The sequence below is a fragment of the Ammospiza nelsoni genome, chromosome 9 (genome assembly GCF_027579445.1).
Source record: "Ammospiza nelsoni isolate bAmmNel1 chromosome 9, bAmmNel1.pri, whole genome shotgun sequence".
Classification (NCBI taxonomy): domain Eukaryota; kingdom Metazoa; phylum Chordata; class Aves; order Passeriformes; family Passerellidae; genus Ammospiza; species Ammospiza nelsoni.
Genome location: NC_080641.1, coordinates 8,458,258 through 8,474,678, shown reverse-complemented (window position 1 = coordinate 8,474,678; position 16,421 = coordinate 8,458,258). Strand labels below are relative to the sequence as shown.

Here is a 16,421-nt window from a genome sequence, read left to right as displayed (position 1 = left end):
TCTCCTACCAGATTTGGAATGGATGAGTCCCTGGAAGGGTGTTAGCACTGCTGCTCTGAGCTGTGCCCTTTCTCTCCTCTCCCAGGCTTGCAGATTGTCCTGAAATCCATCATGAAGGCCATGGTGCCTCTCCTGCAGATCGGCCTGCTGCTCTTTTTTGCCATCCTCATGTTTGCCATCATTGGCCTGGAGTTCTACAGTGGGAAGCTGCACCGAGCCTGCTACACAAACAATTCAGGTGGGGACAAGGGCTGGGCACCTGCTGTGTTTGTGGAGTGCCCTCGTGGGAGGAGGGAATGATGGATCTCCCTCCATGTCCTCAGAAGGCTAATTTATATTAAGATACTATTATATTTATTTATTTATTTAAGATACTATATTATATTAAAGAATACTAAACTAAACTATACCAAAGAATACAGAAAGGATAGTTACAGAAGGCTAAAAAAGATAATAATGAAATCTCCTGACTCATTCCAGAGTCTCGACACAACTTGGCCCTGATTGGCCAATAAGTCCAAACAATTCACATGAAACCATTGAAGTAATGAACCCCAAGACCATAAACGATCTCCAACCACATTCCAAAGCAGCAAGTCACAGGAGAAGCAAATGAGATAAGAAATGTTTTCCTTTTTCTCTGAGGCTTCTCAACTTCCCAGGAGAAAAACCCTGGGTGAAGGCATTTTCCAAAAAATATGAATGTGACAGGCACCCTCTCCACATCCCATGACTGGGAAAAGATCTGGATGAGCTGTCCCTCACCTCTGCCTCCTGTGGCTCTCTGCTGTGTGCTGCAGGTGAACTAGAGGAGCTGGACCCTCCCCATCCCTGTGGGGTGCAGGGTTGCCCCCCGGGCTACGAGTGCCGGGAGTGGATCGGTCCCAACGATGGGATCACCCAGTTCGACAACATCCTCTTTGCTGTGCTGACCGTCTTCCAGTGCATCACCATGGAAGGGTGGACCACAGTCCTGTACAATGTGAGTACTGCTGCTCTGGCTGGGCAGCTGGAGTCTCTTTCTGTGTGCTGGAAGCTCAGAAGATTCAGGGTTTCCTTTGTGAAGGAAATGGGGTTAATCTTTCCAGAGTTTGGGTGTGTTCCTTGCCTCCAGGCAAAGGGAGCTCTAAGGGCCTAGTCCCTATCTCTGACATGGAAATGGGGTTAATCTTTCCAGAATTTGGGTGTGTTTCATGTCTCCAGGCAAAAGAAGTTCTAAGGGCCTGGTCCCTATCTCTGAAAAGGAAATGGTGTTAATCTTTCCAGAATTTGAGTGTGTTCCTTGTCTCCAAGCAAAGGGAGCTCTAAGGGCCTGGTCCCCATCTCTGACTTGTTTCTGAGAACAAAACTTCATGGGCATGTCCTGTAGTGATCTTCTGCTTGAAGGTTGAGCTGGATGGAGGCTCTTTCTGTGTGTTGCATGCTTAGAAGATCCAGAATTTCCTTCGTGATGGAAATGGGGTTAATGTTTTCAGAGTCTGTGTGTGTTCGATGTGTGTTCCTTGTGTCCAGGCCGAGGGAGCTCTGAGGGCCTGGTCCCCATCTCTGACCCATTTCAGAGAGCAAAATCTCATGGGCATGTCCTGCAGTGATCCTCCTGCTTGAAGGCTGAGCTGGAGGCTGTTTCCGTGTGCTGGATGCTCAGAACGTCCCGAGTTTCCTTCGTGATGGAAATGGGGTTAATCTTTCTAGAATTTGGGTGTGTTTCATTGCTTCCAGGCAAAGGGAGCTCTAAGGGCCTGGTCCTCATCTCTGACATGGAAATGGGGTAAATCTTTCCAGAATTTGAGTGTGTTCCTTGTCTCCAGGCAAAGGGAGCTCTAAGGGCCTGGTCCTTATCTGGTGGCCTGGGAAAGCCTCAGAGCAGTTCTCAGACCCCTTCTCTGGGGCAGGGCCAGAATTTCAGCCTCCAGCAGGGAGCTGGGATCTTTGTGCTGATGGAGCAAGGAGTGCCTAAGCTGAGTTCTTGTGGTTTGCAACTGCTGATGCCCAAACCCTTGGGGTGCCCAGAGAGCAGCTTGAGGGCAGAGCGGGATAAAAAGCTCCAGGAGATCCCAGAGTGCCGTTTTGCCATGGGTGACTGGCCATACAAGCATGTTGGAGTTTGTGGGCTAGAGGAACTGTGCCTCTGAGGAACTGTTCTGTTCCCAGCCTCATTTCAGCTGCAATTTTGGTGTCACTGCACCGGGAATGTTTTTATACCCTGGTTCCCATAACGCCTGGGGATTTGCAGAGTGGCACTGCTCTGCAGGAGGCAAATGGATGGCATGAGGTGGGGAAATGCTGCAGGAGGGACTCTGGCACTGGGAAAAAGGCTGGTTTTAAACCCCAGGCTGTCAGCATTGGGGCCCCCCTTTCTTGCTGAATCTGTCCCTCTGGGGGTACAGGATGACTTGTGTGGACAGATGGATTGTGAAACCAAGACTGGAGTAGAAAGGGGAGAGTTCATAGCAAAGGCTTGAACTTTCCACAAGGATTTGGTTTTCCTCTTCCTGAAGGAGACAGCAGTGGCAGGATCTTGCTGTGTCAGTGGGGGAATTAAGCAGGATTGAACCACCTGAGAGTTCAGACCAAAAAACTTCAATTTTATGTCTGTTTTTGGTGTGTCAGTGGGATTAGAGACTCACCCACAGCAACTGTTACCCAGGTAAAATTGAGTATATCAGGGAAGGTGGTTTGCCAGTGTATCATGTGTAGCCTGTGCATGCCTGGGGTTGGCGCCAGCCACCTGCCCTGAGCCTTGTACCTGTATTAATATCTCCCTGCAAAACCTGCTTTCTGCTTAATTAAGTCCCTTTTCTGCTCTCCTGTCAGTGCTGTGGGCACCAGGGGCTGGGCATGAGCTGGGGCTCAGAGATTGGGTGTAGAAAGGGCTCTGGGGAAAGGAAAAGTGCCAGCAAGGGTAAAATATCCCTGTAAAAATCAGGGATAAGCAGTTTGGTTTTCCTCTTCCCGAAGGAGACAGCAGTGTCAGGTGGGGTAATGAAGGAGGATTGAACCACCTGAGAGTTCAGACCAAAAAACTTCAATTTTGTGTCTGTTTCAGTGCTCCCTGTGTCTCCCCCTCCCCAGCAATCATCAGCAGCACTGCCCATGCTGGAGTCCTGCTGGTGGGGTGTGAGGCCATGGGAAACAGGTGGGCAGTTTATGGTCTGATGGACCTCAGGGGTTTGTTTGAGTGAGTCTGGTCTCCTGCTGCTTGGGGTGTCCTTGCTGGGAAGGTTTGAGGTGATCCCTTCAGTGTCTGGGATTTGCTGATTCATCACCTGGCTCTGAAAACCCAGGGGCTGGGAGCTCTGAAAGCTGTGCCTCCCCTACAGGAACCCCTATACATAAATATAAATATTCTATTTTAAATATATAAATATAAAAAATATACTATAAAATATTATATATAATGTATATGTATATATATATATAAAAATATATAATATATAAAAATATATATAATATATATTTTTAATATAATATATATTATATCAGGAGGCCCCTATATATAAATATATATTATATATATGATATATATTTTATATATAAACATATAAATATATATTTTTATATTTTTATATATATAATATATATTATGTATAAAATAGGGATTTACTACCCTAGCTGCTAAACTGGGGGCTCTCTGGGACCTCCTTGGGGATCCAAATAATCTTCTCATCCTGATCAGCAAAGCTGAGCAGAGGTGCTCTGTCACAAGTGTCACTTTCACGCTCTGTCACCACATTCCCAACAGCCAGGACCATAAATAAGGTGCCTCCCATCCCTGTTCCTGTGCAAAGAACCAGCTGTTAGTGCTCAGTTATGGGAAGGAGCAGGGAGCTTCCTTGACTTTTAACTGAATGCGAGTTTGTGGCCTTGGTGTCATTAAATGCTGCTGATTCACCTCGGGGGTGGCCAGAGCTGGAGTTCCCAGCATTGCTGGGCTGCACCTCCTGCCCTCCCCAGGAATTTTCCAGGGGCCTCATGGTGCAATGGTTTTGGGTGCTCGGTCCTTTTGTTGTTTAGAGACAGAAAAATGGATTTTTGTCTTTTTTTTTTTTTTAATAAGAAGATGAGGGATGCAGTTCCTGGGGGATGCAGGAGGAGGAGGTGGCCAGAGCTGGAGTTCCCAGCACTGCTGGGCTGCACCTCCTGCCCTCCCCAGGGACTCTCCGGGGCCCTCATGCTGCACAGGTTGAGGGTGCTCACTCCTTTTGCTGCTTGGAGCCACAAAAATGGATTTTTGTAATTTTTTTAATAAGAAGATGAGGGATGCAGTCCCTGGGGGATGCAGGAGGAGGGCTTGGAAACCACAGGGGTGCTCTGCCATCACCTTCATCACTTGGGGCAGCAAGGCAGAGCAGGCTCCTGCTGCTAACCATGCCCCAGGTTTGGGGGGCTCCATTTTCCCACTGGGATAAAGCAATGGGGGACTGTGTCCTTGTGGATTAACACTGCAGGGGAGAGGGAGATGGCAGGAAAAGCACTTTAGCAATCTCTCAAAGAAATTGCTTACTCTAGAATTCCCCTGTGTGACTCTTATCATGATTTTAAGATCTGTTTTTTCACCATTTTACCAGGTTTACAAGTGTGGCTCCTGGAATTTGCAGGCAGCATTACAACAAGCTAATTTCCACATGGGTTATTTAATCCCTGTGCTTGCTTCTTGCTTTCTCCATGTCAGCTTTGCCTTCATGAAGCAGAAATCACAGCATGGGTTGAAATAAAAGAATTGTGGGGTGTTGGTGCTTTTCCACCTCCTGTCTCTGGGAGCTTGGAGGAGTTTGATTTCTTTTGGAGGGAGTTTGGCTTTGGAATTGCTTCTGTGGTCTGAAACAGAGGCACACTCACTGTCCTGCTCCTCTGCCTCTGGGCTGGCCTGGGACCATTCCAGGAAGCAAAGGGGAGAGGGGTTTGAAAATGATATTTCCTGAGAGAGCTGGGAGGACTCACCTTTGGAGAAAAGGAGGCTCAGGGGGGACTTTCTCACTTCCCTACTGTCATGGGAGGATGGTGGTGCATCCATGTATTTTTTTCCTCTTCTAAAAACGTCTCCATAACCTTAATGAAAAAGTTTCTCTTCCTAACTAAACTAAAAAAAACCCTTTTTAAAATATAAACTAACTAAAAATTTTAAGGTTTATTTCTTTACATTATCAATCTGCAGCAGGAGGGGAGCGTTTGCTGGGGGAAAGAACACCAAGATGCTGGTAGCTTCCATAAACACCTCCCAAAATGCAGCAGTGGTGGGCAGAGCTGTGTCCATGGCCTCAGGGGAGGTGGGTCTGGGTCTTGCAGCCCCTTGCAGAGCTGGGCAGCTGCAGCAGAGAGCCAGGGGGATGCAGGGCCGTGGGTTGGGTGCCAATGTGAGCCGTGAGTGCGGGCATGCTGCAGGAGCGGCTGGGGAACAGGAGCTGCTGCAAGGATGGGGGTTTGCAGCATGTGTGACTCAACCCCCACGTGCTTCCAGCGTGCTGGGGGTGCTGGGGCCAGGAAGGGAGGATCCCCTCAGTCTGGGATCTCATCTAGGCTGGGTGCAGAAGGGTTTGGGTGAATCTCACCATGTGCAGAAGTCATTTCAGGCTGGGTTTGCATGAGCTGGCTCAAACTGATTTTGTGTGTGAAGCACCAAACTTGAGATCACAGGATCACAGAATGGTTTGGGTTGGAAGGGACCTTGTAGAGATTATCCAGTCCAACCCCCTGCCATGGACAAGCACACCTTCCCTGTTCCAGGTTTCTCAGAGCCCAAATCAACCTGGCCTTGAACACTTCCAGGGATGGAGCATCCAACACCTCTCTGGGCAGCCTGTGCCAATGTGAGACCACCCTCCTTGGAAATGAATTCACAGAATTTACAGAATCTCTGGGTTGAGAGACCTCCAAGATCACCAAGTCCAACCCAGCCCCAACACCTCAACTAAACCCTGGTACCCAGTGCCACATCCAGGCTTTGTTAAACACACCCAGGGATGGTGACTCTACCACCTCCCTGGACAGCCATTCCAGAACTTTAAATTCTTCCATATATCTAATTTAAATCAACCCTCTTTCAGATTGAAACCACTACCCCTTGTCCTGTGACAACAGGCCCTGCTGAAATGTTTGTACTCATCTTCCTTGCAATTAAAATTCTGAAGGTCTTCTGCTGGAGGCTGCCTTTGGAATGCAGAGGCACATCCATCCTTTTTGAAACAGGGGCTGCTCAGGCCAGCCTGGTTTGGGATGCTGGGGAAGGGAGGTGTATTGATATCTCTGGTCATGCACATGGGTCAGAGATGTGAGAATGGCTTGGCTCTTCTGCTTCCTGCCTGATCCCCATCTGCCCCAGTCACCCTTGGAGGGGTCAGAGGAGGAATCTACAGCAGAACAGTGGTTTTCCAGGTGTGTGTGTGTGTGTGTGTACAAAATTGCTCATGGCATGTTGGCATCGATTCCTGGGGTTTCACAGGTGTCCCTTGGGGTGCTCAGCGCTCACAAGCCCTCCCTGAAGTACCTTTGTGTGAGCAGTGTGAGTGACACCTGAGCATGGTGCAGCTCTGGGGGGATTCCTCCTCAACCTTTTGGAGAGTGAGGGCAGTGCCTGGCTTTCCATAGAGGCAGCAACATTGCCTTGACCAGACAGGATTTTCCTCTTTTTTGGGAGTTTGCTCAGACCTGGGATGAGCCTGGAAACCTCCCTGAGCCCCAGTCCTTCCAGGAGCTGCTGCAGATCCTCTGGACACTGCTGTCTGTCTCCTGGGGTCCCAGGGTGTAAGAGCCTAAATGAGGGATGTGGGACTCCAGGCAGCTCTCCAAAATGCAGTTTATTGTATCTAAGGTGTTACAGCATCCAGGATTGTGGGTGACAGAGCTGTGCCTACAGCTGTCAGCTCCAGCTGCAGGTAGGCCTGCAGACCCTTAGTTTAGGTTACAATGCATTGTATACTTTTCTTTGCTGAGATCTTAATACATTAGAACCAATCTACAGCTTAACTTTTATCTGCAACCTATCATAACTACTATAATTACCATATTCATGTTACTATTCTCCAATCACTAAAAGTTAGTACATTACAGTTTAAGCTAGAAGTTGGTTTTCAGTTTTCTTGCAGTGGAAAATTCTGAGACCTTTTTGCTGCAACATTTGCTGCCTTGTTTGCCTGTGCTATCTTTCTGCTTGGTAAAAACATCTTGTTTGGGGTGGGTTTATCCTTTGCTTTAAGTCATAAAACCCCTTCTAACTAACACACCCTTTGCCTCCTTGGTTATCCAGTAAGACTGGCTCAGCAATTCCTTTCTTCTATATCAAAACTTGATTTCATTTCTATTCCTTCTTCAGATTCTACATTTAAAAATCTTTCTGCCAAGCACACATATCTGTGAGATTTCTTGTCAAACTTTCATCCTTCCCAACACCAGGACAAGAGCTGCAGCCGCGCCAGCTGTGCACCAAGGGTTGTGGGAGCTGTGCTGGTGGTGCAGGGATCCCAAAAGCAGTGATGGGCTGGAGGAGCTTGGTACAGCAGGAGGCTGATGCATAGTGGTGGCTCTCAGCAAGGAGCTGGGAAGAGGACAAGAAGGAGGAGGAGGAGGGAAGGATGGCAAAAAGAGGGAAACCACCTGGCTCTTTAGCCCTCTGTGCTCTGGGATGGCTCAGCCAGCCAGGTGTGTGGTGTTTCACCCCACAGACACTTTTAGCTGGCTGGGTGTGTGGTGTTTCACCCCACAGACACTTTTGGCCAGCTGGATCACCCCAGAGACACTTTTGGCTGGCTGGATATGTGGTGTTTTTGAGACACTTTTGGCTGGTTGAGTGTGTGGTGTTTCACCCCACAGACACTTTTGGCTGGTTGGGTGTATGGTGTTTCACCCCACAGACACTTTTGGCTGGTTGGGTGTGTGGTGTTTCACCTCACAGACACTTTTGGCTGGTTGGGTGTGTGGTGTTTCACCTCACAGACACTTTTGGCTGGCTGGGTGTGTGGTGTTTCACCCCACAGACACTTTTGGCCAGCTGGGTGCTGCAGCTGGGCACATGGAAACAAGTCCAGGCCTGCAGGAGCTCTGGTGGTGGTGGGATGGAGCTTCCCCCCATAACGGGGTCTGCTCCTTGGGTTTCCCTCTGTGTAGAAGCTTTAAGGCAATGGTGAAGGAAAGGAGTCGGTTCTGATGGAGGGCTTGGATCCAGAGCGTTATTCTGGCCCACAGGCCTCTGAATCCAGCACCAGCTCCAACACAATTCCCTGACCCCGTGGTTGCTGTTCCTTTAACCCCGGGGAGAGGGGCAAGGAAGGGGTAGGGAGCCACCAACCAGGTCCAAGGGACAAAGAATGCCTGGATGGCCCAATGCCCCCCAGGGGTAGAGGGCATCCTTTGAATCTGCCAATCTCTCAACACCCTTCTGGAATGCCAGGACTGACAGACAGTGCTGGGAGGGGAAAGGAGAGGAGACTGACACACCTGGCAGGGAATGATCAGTGGAGGGACCCGAGGTTCTGAGGTAAACCCTGAAATCACAATGCAACAGGACACAGCTCTTTCCTCCCCCCTCCTCCAAAATGCTGCTTTAAGCACGGCTGGAGCAGATTCAGAAAGGAGGGTACAGGTTTCACCCCAAGGGTTCAAGCCTTTCAGAGCTCACAAAATGAGCTGTTTTGCCCCAAATGGCTCCCGTTAGTGCTTGTGCTGCCAGGCACGTGTGTGGCAGCCAGCCTGCTCTCCCCTCTCCTCCTCCTTTTGGAAAATCAGAGCACTTTCCTTCTCCACACTCAGCAAAGCCAGATCCTCACCAGCTTGCCAAATGTTCCTGCCGGTTTTTTTTCCCTTTCTTTCCCTTTTTCCCTCTGTGTGTGTGTGTGTATGCAATGAAATGACGCAACAAGAAACAAACTGTGTCTGCTGGATCCCATCTTCCAGGCATGTTCCATTGAAAGCTGCCTGCCCCACATCCTCTTCCCTGCCCACATTGGGGGTACCAGGGGGGCTCTGGCATCACCCAGCAGCTCCAGACTCAAGGGTGGGAGGTGGCAGGGAGGTCTCAGGGCTGCCTTGCCCATCTTTGTTAAGCCCAGGATTTGTAATTCCATTAGCAGGCTTGGTGCTGGTGTTGGTGAGGTGTTGTATTTGCAGGGTGCTTTCGTGGCAGGAGGAATGAATTTGACTCCATGTTCTCAGAAGGCTAATTTATTATTTTATGATAGTATATTATATTTAAAAATGCTATACTAAATTATACTAAAGAATACAGAAAGGATACAGACAGAATGCTAAAAGGATAATAATGAAAACTCATGACTCTTTCCAGAGTCCTGACACAGCTTGGCCCTGATTGGCCATTGAACCAAAACAATTCACATGAAACCAATCAAACAATCACCTGTTGGATAAACAATCTCCAATCACATTCCAAAGCAGCAAAACACAGGAGAAGCAAATGAGATAATTATTGTTTCCCTTTTTCTCTGAGGCTTCCCAGGAGCAAATCCTGGGCAAAGGGATTTTTCCAAAGATATGAATGTGACAGTGAGGTGTTGGAAAGCTGGTTCCAGACCTCTTGGTGGATGTGCTCCTGTCCTCCAGGGCTGGGTTATGGGGCTGTTGGGGTGTGTTTCCCCAGGGCAGCACAGCTGAAGCCGGTGATGTTCCTCCATGTAGGAACGTCATAAAACAACGAAAAAAATCCCATTGTGGGGCCCAAGCTGCCTCTCTGGGCTTGCAGCATGCCCAAAACAAAGCAGGGAGCCAGGTCCCATGAGAAAACAGCCCCAAAGGTGATCCTGTGGAAGCCAGGCCCTGCTGCAGAGTCCAGCTGGAGAGGCAGCACATTGGTCTGCACTGGAGAGAACTGTGAAGCTTTGCAAATGCTCCATCAGGAAAAGCTCATCCTGCATTTCCCAAAGGAATATAAAAAGCCTGTCCCAAAGGGCTTGGGTGAGTGATGGGACCTGCTCAGCTGCGCAGGGAGCAAGGCAGGAACCTGGAATTTCTTCATTAAAGGAGCTAGTGTAATTTAGGGATTAAAATTCCCATGTCTACCCCGAATTCTGCAAACAACAATCTCCTGATACCTTCAACAAAGGGGAAAAAAAACCTATAGGAAAGCACAGTGGACCAAGGTGATGAACTACAGAGGGATATCAAGAACAAATTATGCCCCAAAGGAATGGGAAAAGAGGCTGCTCAGTAAAGACACTGACATCTTGGTGCCAAAAAAGCCTGAGGAGTGGTTAGAGGTGTGCTGGGGAAGGTGCAGGAGGGGTCTGGGCAGGGGGGAAAGGGAAATTTTGGGAGCAGAAGCAGAAGGATCACAGTGAGGGATGGCTGTGGGCAGAGGCAGAGCAGGAGGCACACACAAGGACTGGGTTTGTGCATCGATGCTGGGGCATCTGGGGGCAATTTCTTGGTGGGATGGAGGAGAGCAGCACTAAAATTGCTCTCAGTGCCTGTTTCAAATATTTTGAAAACATTGGAATTTTAGTAATGCTTCTAGCAACACATTTTTTGCATTCCCTTTAGGAAACAGAAAAATGAAATGCATGGTGTCCTTTTCCTGCTTCCCCACTCCCTCCCTCCCTGCACACACTCAGAGACAAGATTATGCTGAGTTTTATGTCCTCCTCTGGCATTATTCCTGCCTGTCCCTGGCACCCCAGAGCTTCCCAGGGCCAGTGAAGGGCACTGCTGGGGTGCCCACCCTGCTGGAGACCCTGACACTGGGCCATGGCAGGATGTGTCCCACCCCAGGCCAGTCCTGGCCTTGCAGAGGAAATGCTCCCATTTCCTCATTAACCTGATTTGGGACAGCAAAGCATTTCCATTCAAATCTTGTCCAGTGCCAGGGTCACTGATGGATCCCAGGCAGGGAGTGAGGCATGGCCCTGCATGCAGGAGATTCAATTACTGCCATTAAAGGGAACAAGGAGATCTGTTACTGTGCTGGGGAGAGCAGCAGTGGGTGGCAGGGGCTGCAGGGAGCTGCTTAGGCCAGGGAATCTGCTGAGAGGTATTTTTATAATTCATTTTCTCCCCCTTTTGCTGGGCTGTGAGGCTGTGGCTGCTGGCCCGTGTGTGATTCTCAGCTGGATGCAGCTGTGGTTTGCAGGGAGGAGCAGGTCAGGAGCTGGGGAGGTGATGCTGGGGGGCACCATCAGCCATGGCAGGGGCACAATTTGCTGTCACCACCAGGCAAAAGCCGTCAGAAGTTGCCAAGCCAAGGGTTTGGAGCACAAATCATGGAGGCTGTGGTGGTTTTGCACCTCCTGTCTCACTCTGCAAGCACCTGAGAAGTGCTGGGGAAGGCAGGCACAGTTCCCAGGGTACAGGCCCTTGAGATCCATGGCTTTCCCCATCATCCCCAACCCTCTGTGTGAATGCAATCCACACCCTGCTGCTCCCTGAAAGCTTTGGGTGCCCACAGGTCCCCAGATCCCCTCCTCAATGAGGGAACTGCTCCCTGGTGAGCAATGGAGTGGCCATGAAGGCTCCCTGCACAGCCTGAACCTGTTCCCTGTATTTTTAGCCAGGAGAAACTGACTTTGAGGGGTTTATTGAGGTTTTCCCCCCTCCCTTCCCCTATAGCAAAGAAATCCTGAAGGTTCCCATGCGCTGCAGCCCGAGGGAGGGGACGTGTGGGCTGTGAGCTTGTGCTGTGCATTCAACTTGCGGATATATTTAGATTTCTTTAGATTTCTGGCCCCCCGAGTGAGACCTGCTTTTGCAGCTTCCCGCGCCTTTTCCTGCCCTTTGGGGGGGGAAAAAAAGGAAAAACCAAAAAAAAATCACCAAACAAACACCACAAGAGCTGCCTAAAGAAATAACCTTGTGGTAGGGGGTTGAGAAGCAGGAGCTGCTGGGGGCTCTTTCCCTCAGGAGGGTCCTGCTCCCATGCCTTGGTGGTGTCATTTGTAGGCTCAGAGGGCTTTCCTGGCAGCAGCAGGGGTCATTCCAAGGTGTGAGCGTGGTGGTTCTTGGTCTGGAGGCCACAGAAGGGTTTGGGGGATGGTGGGGTGCATAATGAGGAGAAAGCATCTCAAAGGGAAGGGAGGAAGCAGCAAAGATTTGGCACCAAGCAGCTCCTCCATTTCCCAAAGGAATATAAAAAGTGGGTCTCAAGGTGCTTGGGTGAGTGATGGGACCTGCTCAGCTGTGCAGGGAGCAAGGCAGGAACCTGGAATTTCTTCATTAAAGGAGTTGGTGTAATTTAGGGATTAAAATTCCCATGGCTACCCTGAATTCTGCAAACAACAATCTCCTGATACCTTCAACAAAGGGGAAAAAAAAACCTATGGGAAAGCACAGTGGACCAAGATGATGAAGTACAGAGGGATATCAAGGACAAATGATGCTCCAGTGGATGCTGGGGGCAGGAAAGCCCAGGACACATCCCCAAGGACTCCATGAGGAGTGGGAAAAGAGGCTGCTCCATCAAGACAATGACATCTTGGTGCCAAAAAAGCTGGGAAGTGCAATGAGGGCTGTGGCAAAATTGTGTTGACACAGAGCTCCTGGAGGAGCAGTGAGCAGTTCCCCACCTCTGCAGGTGGAAGCAAGGCCCAGTGAAATGACTTCTGGAGAGATTTGGGCACGGATGGACATTTCAACCCTACTTTTGGTCAACACAAAGCAGCAAAAGGAGCGATACCAGCAATGAGGGCATGGCCAACGTGGGAACCATGGAAGCCCAGCACTGAGACCACTGTGCCCACCAGCCTGGCTGCTTGGGATGGCTTCCCCCCTGAGCTCAGAGGGAGCTGGCACATGAAATGGCAGGTCTGGTAACAAGTATTTTTAACAGCTCCATCGAGTTGGGGGAGGCACCATCTGACTGGAGAATAGCGAATGCGGTGCCTATATTTAAAATCTGGGGGGAGGAGGGGAGGAAAAGTAAGGCAGGCAGGAATAGGACTGTGAGGATGACCTCGATCTCATGCCATTTCAGAACAGGTTTGGGAGGCAAGGGAGGAAAGTGAATCATGGGTTTGTCAAAGGTAGGTCACGCCAGGCTAACCTGGCATCTCAGGCCTGGAGACGTCCCAGGGCTGCTCCTTGTAGTAAAGGGATGGCTGTGGGAGAAATGGGAGAGGGGGGAGAGGAAAAGGGGATATGTTGGAACCCTGGCTGCTGGGAATTTTAGATTTTCTGTGCTGACAGGCACTGACCCCCAAGAGAACACTGCATTGACCTGAGGCTGTGGAGAAGGCTTCCAAAATGGAATGATAGAACTGGGATTATGGATGTGAGCATGGTGGATCTTGGTCTGGTGGCCACAGAAGAGTTTGAGGGGTGGTGGGGTGCATAATGAGAAGTAGCTTAAATAGAAGTGTGTAATATCACATGGTGGAAAACCTAGAGTTTAAGGTTTTAGAATATAGTAATATATATAAAGCAACATGGAGGATTTAGGAAGGAGGCTGGTCCTTCTTCTCACCTTCTTCTCCATGGGTTTGGGTGTTTTGGATAAAATATCTTCTACTCCATGGGTTGGGGTGGTTTTGGATAAAATACCTTCTTCTCCATGGGTTTGGGTGGTTTTGGATAAAATACCTTCTTCTCCAAGGGTTTGGGTGGTATTTGGGTAAAGTACCTTCTTCTCTGTGGATTTGGGTGGTTTTGGATAAAATACCTTCTTCTCCATGGGTTTGGGTGGTATTGGATAAAATGCCTTCTTCTCCATGGGTTTGGGTGGTATTGAACAAAACACACTCTTCTCCATGGGTTTGGGTGGTTTTGGATAAAATACCTTCTTCTCCAAGGGCTTGGGTGGTATTTGGGTGTAATTGGATAAAAAAGTCTGCATTGCAGGCCACAGGTGGTTGGTTATGGGGTTAAAAGTAAAAATAATTCAGGTGTCACTTCTTAATTGGACAGTTTATCCTTAAAAAGCCTTGTAGAGAGAGAGACTGGGCTCCATTTTTAGATTGTTAGAGTGAAATGCTGTAGAAGTCACAGTTTGTGAGACTTTAACAGAGAGAAGAACTAATAAAATCTGAGTCTGAAGAGGACACGCCACCCCATGAGGGGCTCTGTGAGGCTGGCAGGGAAGTGAGCAGTGCTGGGATGGTGTTGAGGGGACAAGAGAGGATGTCATCAACTCATGGAGTCCTTAGGGATGTGTCCTGGGCTTTTCTGCCCCCAGCATCCACTGGCTTCCCAGAGCTGGAGGGACAGAGGCTGCCACCCTGGGCTGGGAGGCCTTTGGGATGTTGGATGCTGTGAGAAATGGAAATCCAAAGCAGTAAAGGTCTCTCCTTGGAGCTCAGGTGTTGTTGGCTGGGAAGCAGTGGTGTGGAGGAGGAGAGGGTGATATCGGGGTGGCCACAAGGTGGCTGCAGGGCAGGGGTGGCACAAAGGAGGAGGGAGGGTGGTGGGATGCAGGGGAGGTGGTGAATTCTCCGTGGCATCATGCAGGGATGGAATGTGACTGCCCAAATTGATCACTCCTGTGTCCAGGAAGGATGAACTGAGCCCGGGCTGGAGCAGGGAAGGGGCTGCTGGATAAAAGTTGGGCAAGAGAGAACTGGAAGAACCTTGCTTTGGCCAGGAAAGCAGAGGCTGGAGATGGCTGTGATTGCTGTCTAGAAATAGATCAGGGTGGAAAGAGGAAGAAAAAGAGCTATTTCAGCCAAAGGCCAGGGCTGGCAAAAGAACGGTGCGGTGTCGAAAATGACCACAAATAAATTTAGGCTGGAAATTGCAGCAGCCATTGGAGCATCTGCTTGAGGAGGCTTCCAGTGGGGATAGTGAGTTTTTGGCAGCCTGAATGGCTGAGCAAGTACCAGATGATGGTGTGGAGCCTCTATATCCAGACTGGGCATTACCAGTTCCTGGATTTGTAGAGAGCATTGGGATGTCCCCTGGGAGATTTCATGTTGTAAAGCTGGCACCAGCCAGGGGGACCCATGTGGCTGCTGGTGGCAATGCTGTTCCTGGGGCTGCTGGTGGCAGCCTGGGTGGTTGGGACCATCCCTGAGCTCACTGTGGCCACTGCTGTGTCCTTGAGTATGGCCACAGCTCCCCATCTCCTCCTCTGCCCTAGAAGTGCCCCTCCTGCAGCTGCTGGGTGCAAGTGGTGCTGTGACCTCCCAAATCCCCTTAAAAATCTCTCCAACCCCCTTTTCCTCCACCCCCAGGGCAGCCAGGCACTCAAATGCACAGAGGTTGGGATCACAGTCAGCGTAAACCACCAGAATCCTGCCAGACCCCTGCCTCAGCTGTCCCTGCTGCACGTCCCCAGTGCCACCAGTTTTGCTGTGCCTGAAAAATGGACAGGGAAGAGATCTGGGCACTGATAACCCTGGGAAAACTTCCTATTTCCCCCTCTCTCTCCTGCTGGGATGGCTAAAGAGGGAATGGTGATAGCCCAGCTCTGGGGGAAGATGTCTTGTTCTTCTGTAGGAAAGGAGCTCCTGTGTTTTGTATTCCCTGTGACAGAGACCTCGGGGAAAGCCTGTGTGTTTTGGGCAGGAGCCAGGTTCAGAGGCAAGCAATCCTGACATGAGTGGCAGGTACCCAGTGGCATCTTGGCAGGGAGCTGAAGGCCTGCCAAGCTTGGGCTGAGGGCTGCAGGATGCCTTGAAGGCTGATGCCATGGGAGATGGTGCTGCCAGGGCAGAGCAGAGTGCCCTGGATGTCTCCGGAGAGCTGTGGTGAATATTGGCTGTCAGGAATTCCCGTGCATCATTCCTTCCTCCCTCTGCCTGCTTCTCCCATGGCCCTAAAGGAAGGGGCTGGAGGTGAAATGGGGCTCTTTAAAGAGCAGGATCTTGAGAGGATATGTGTGGTTTCCTTAGGGGCAAAGCGGGAGGGCAGTGAGTCCTTCCAGCTGCTTTCAGAGCCCTTACAGATGCTGTGTGCCTTGTCGCTGAGATCGCTGCCCACATCCCAGTGCTGTGGTCAGTGCCTGTGCTGGGCTGTGCTGGTGTCACCCTGCCTGCCTTGGGTGTCAGGGTGATGGGGACACCCAGCTGAAGTCCCCACTTCAGGGAGGAAGGCTCCAGCCCTCACTTTCTTTGCTCCTCGGAGCCACGCTCCTCCCGCCGCAGAGCCTTCCTCACTCAGCTCCTGCACTGGCCGAGCAGGAGATGTGGTGCCAATGACTCAGATGAAGATGAGGGCTTAATTAGCACAGGGAGAGGGGGGAAGAGAGAGAGAAAAGAGAAAGAGTCTTTCATTGCAAGAAGATTGATACCACCTCCCCCAGACAGTCACGTTCTGCCGCATCACCCTCAGCCCAGCGTCATGCGCACCGAGCCTGACACCAGAGGACAAATGGGGCCTGGGAGGGACACAGAGGCACTGCTTTATTAAAACCCCTGGTGAATTCATGTCTGGAGGGACTGAGCAGGGCTCAGCAGGAGCCTTTGCAGCTGTCGGACTGTGCCCTGAGCTCACAGCTCCCGTCTGGTCTCAGCTCCGTGGCTTTGGTGGGAGGGTGTCTGCAAGGTGTTAGTGAT

General features: G+C 50.3%; 1 protein-coding gene across 1 annotated transcript in view; it reads left to right on the top strand.

Moving 5' to 3' along the window:
- Positions 1–16,421, top strand: part of CACNA1E (calcium voltage-gated channel subunit alpha1 E) — a 104,681-nt gene that overhangs the window by 23,289 nt on the left and 64,971 nt on the right. The window contains exons 6-7 of the mRNA XM_059477931.1: positions 86–238; positions 801–982. Of these exons, the coding sequence (XP_059333914.1) occupies positions 86–238; positions 801–982 (335 nt within the window). The remainder of the gene's footprint in view (positions 1–85; positions 239–800; positions 983–16,421) is intronic.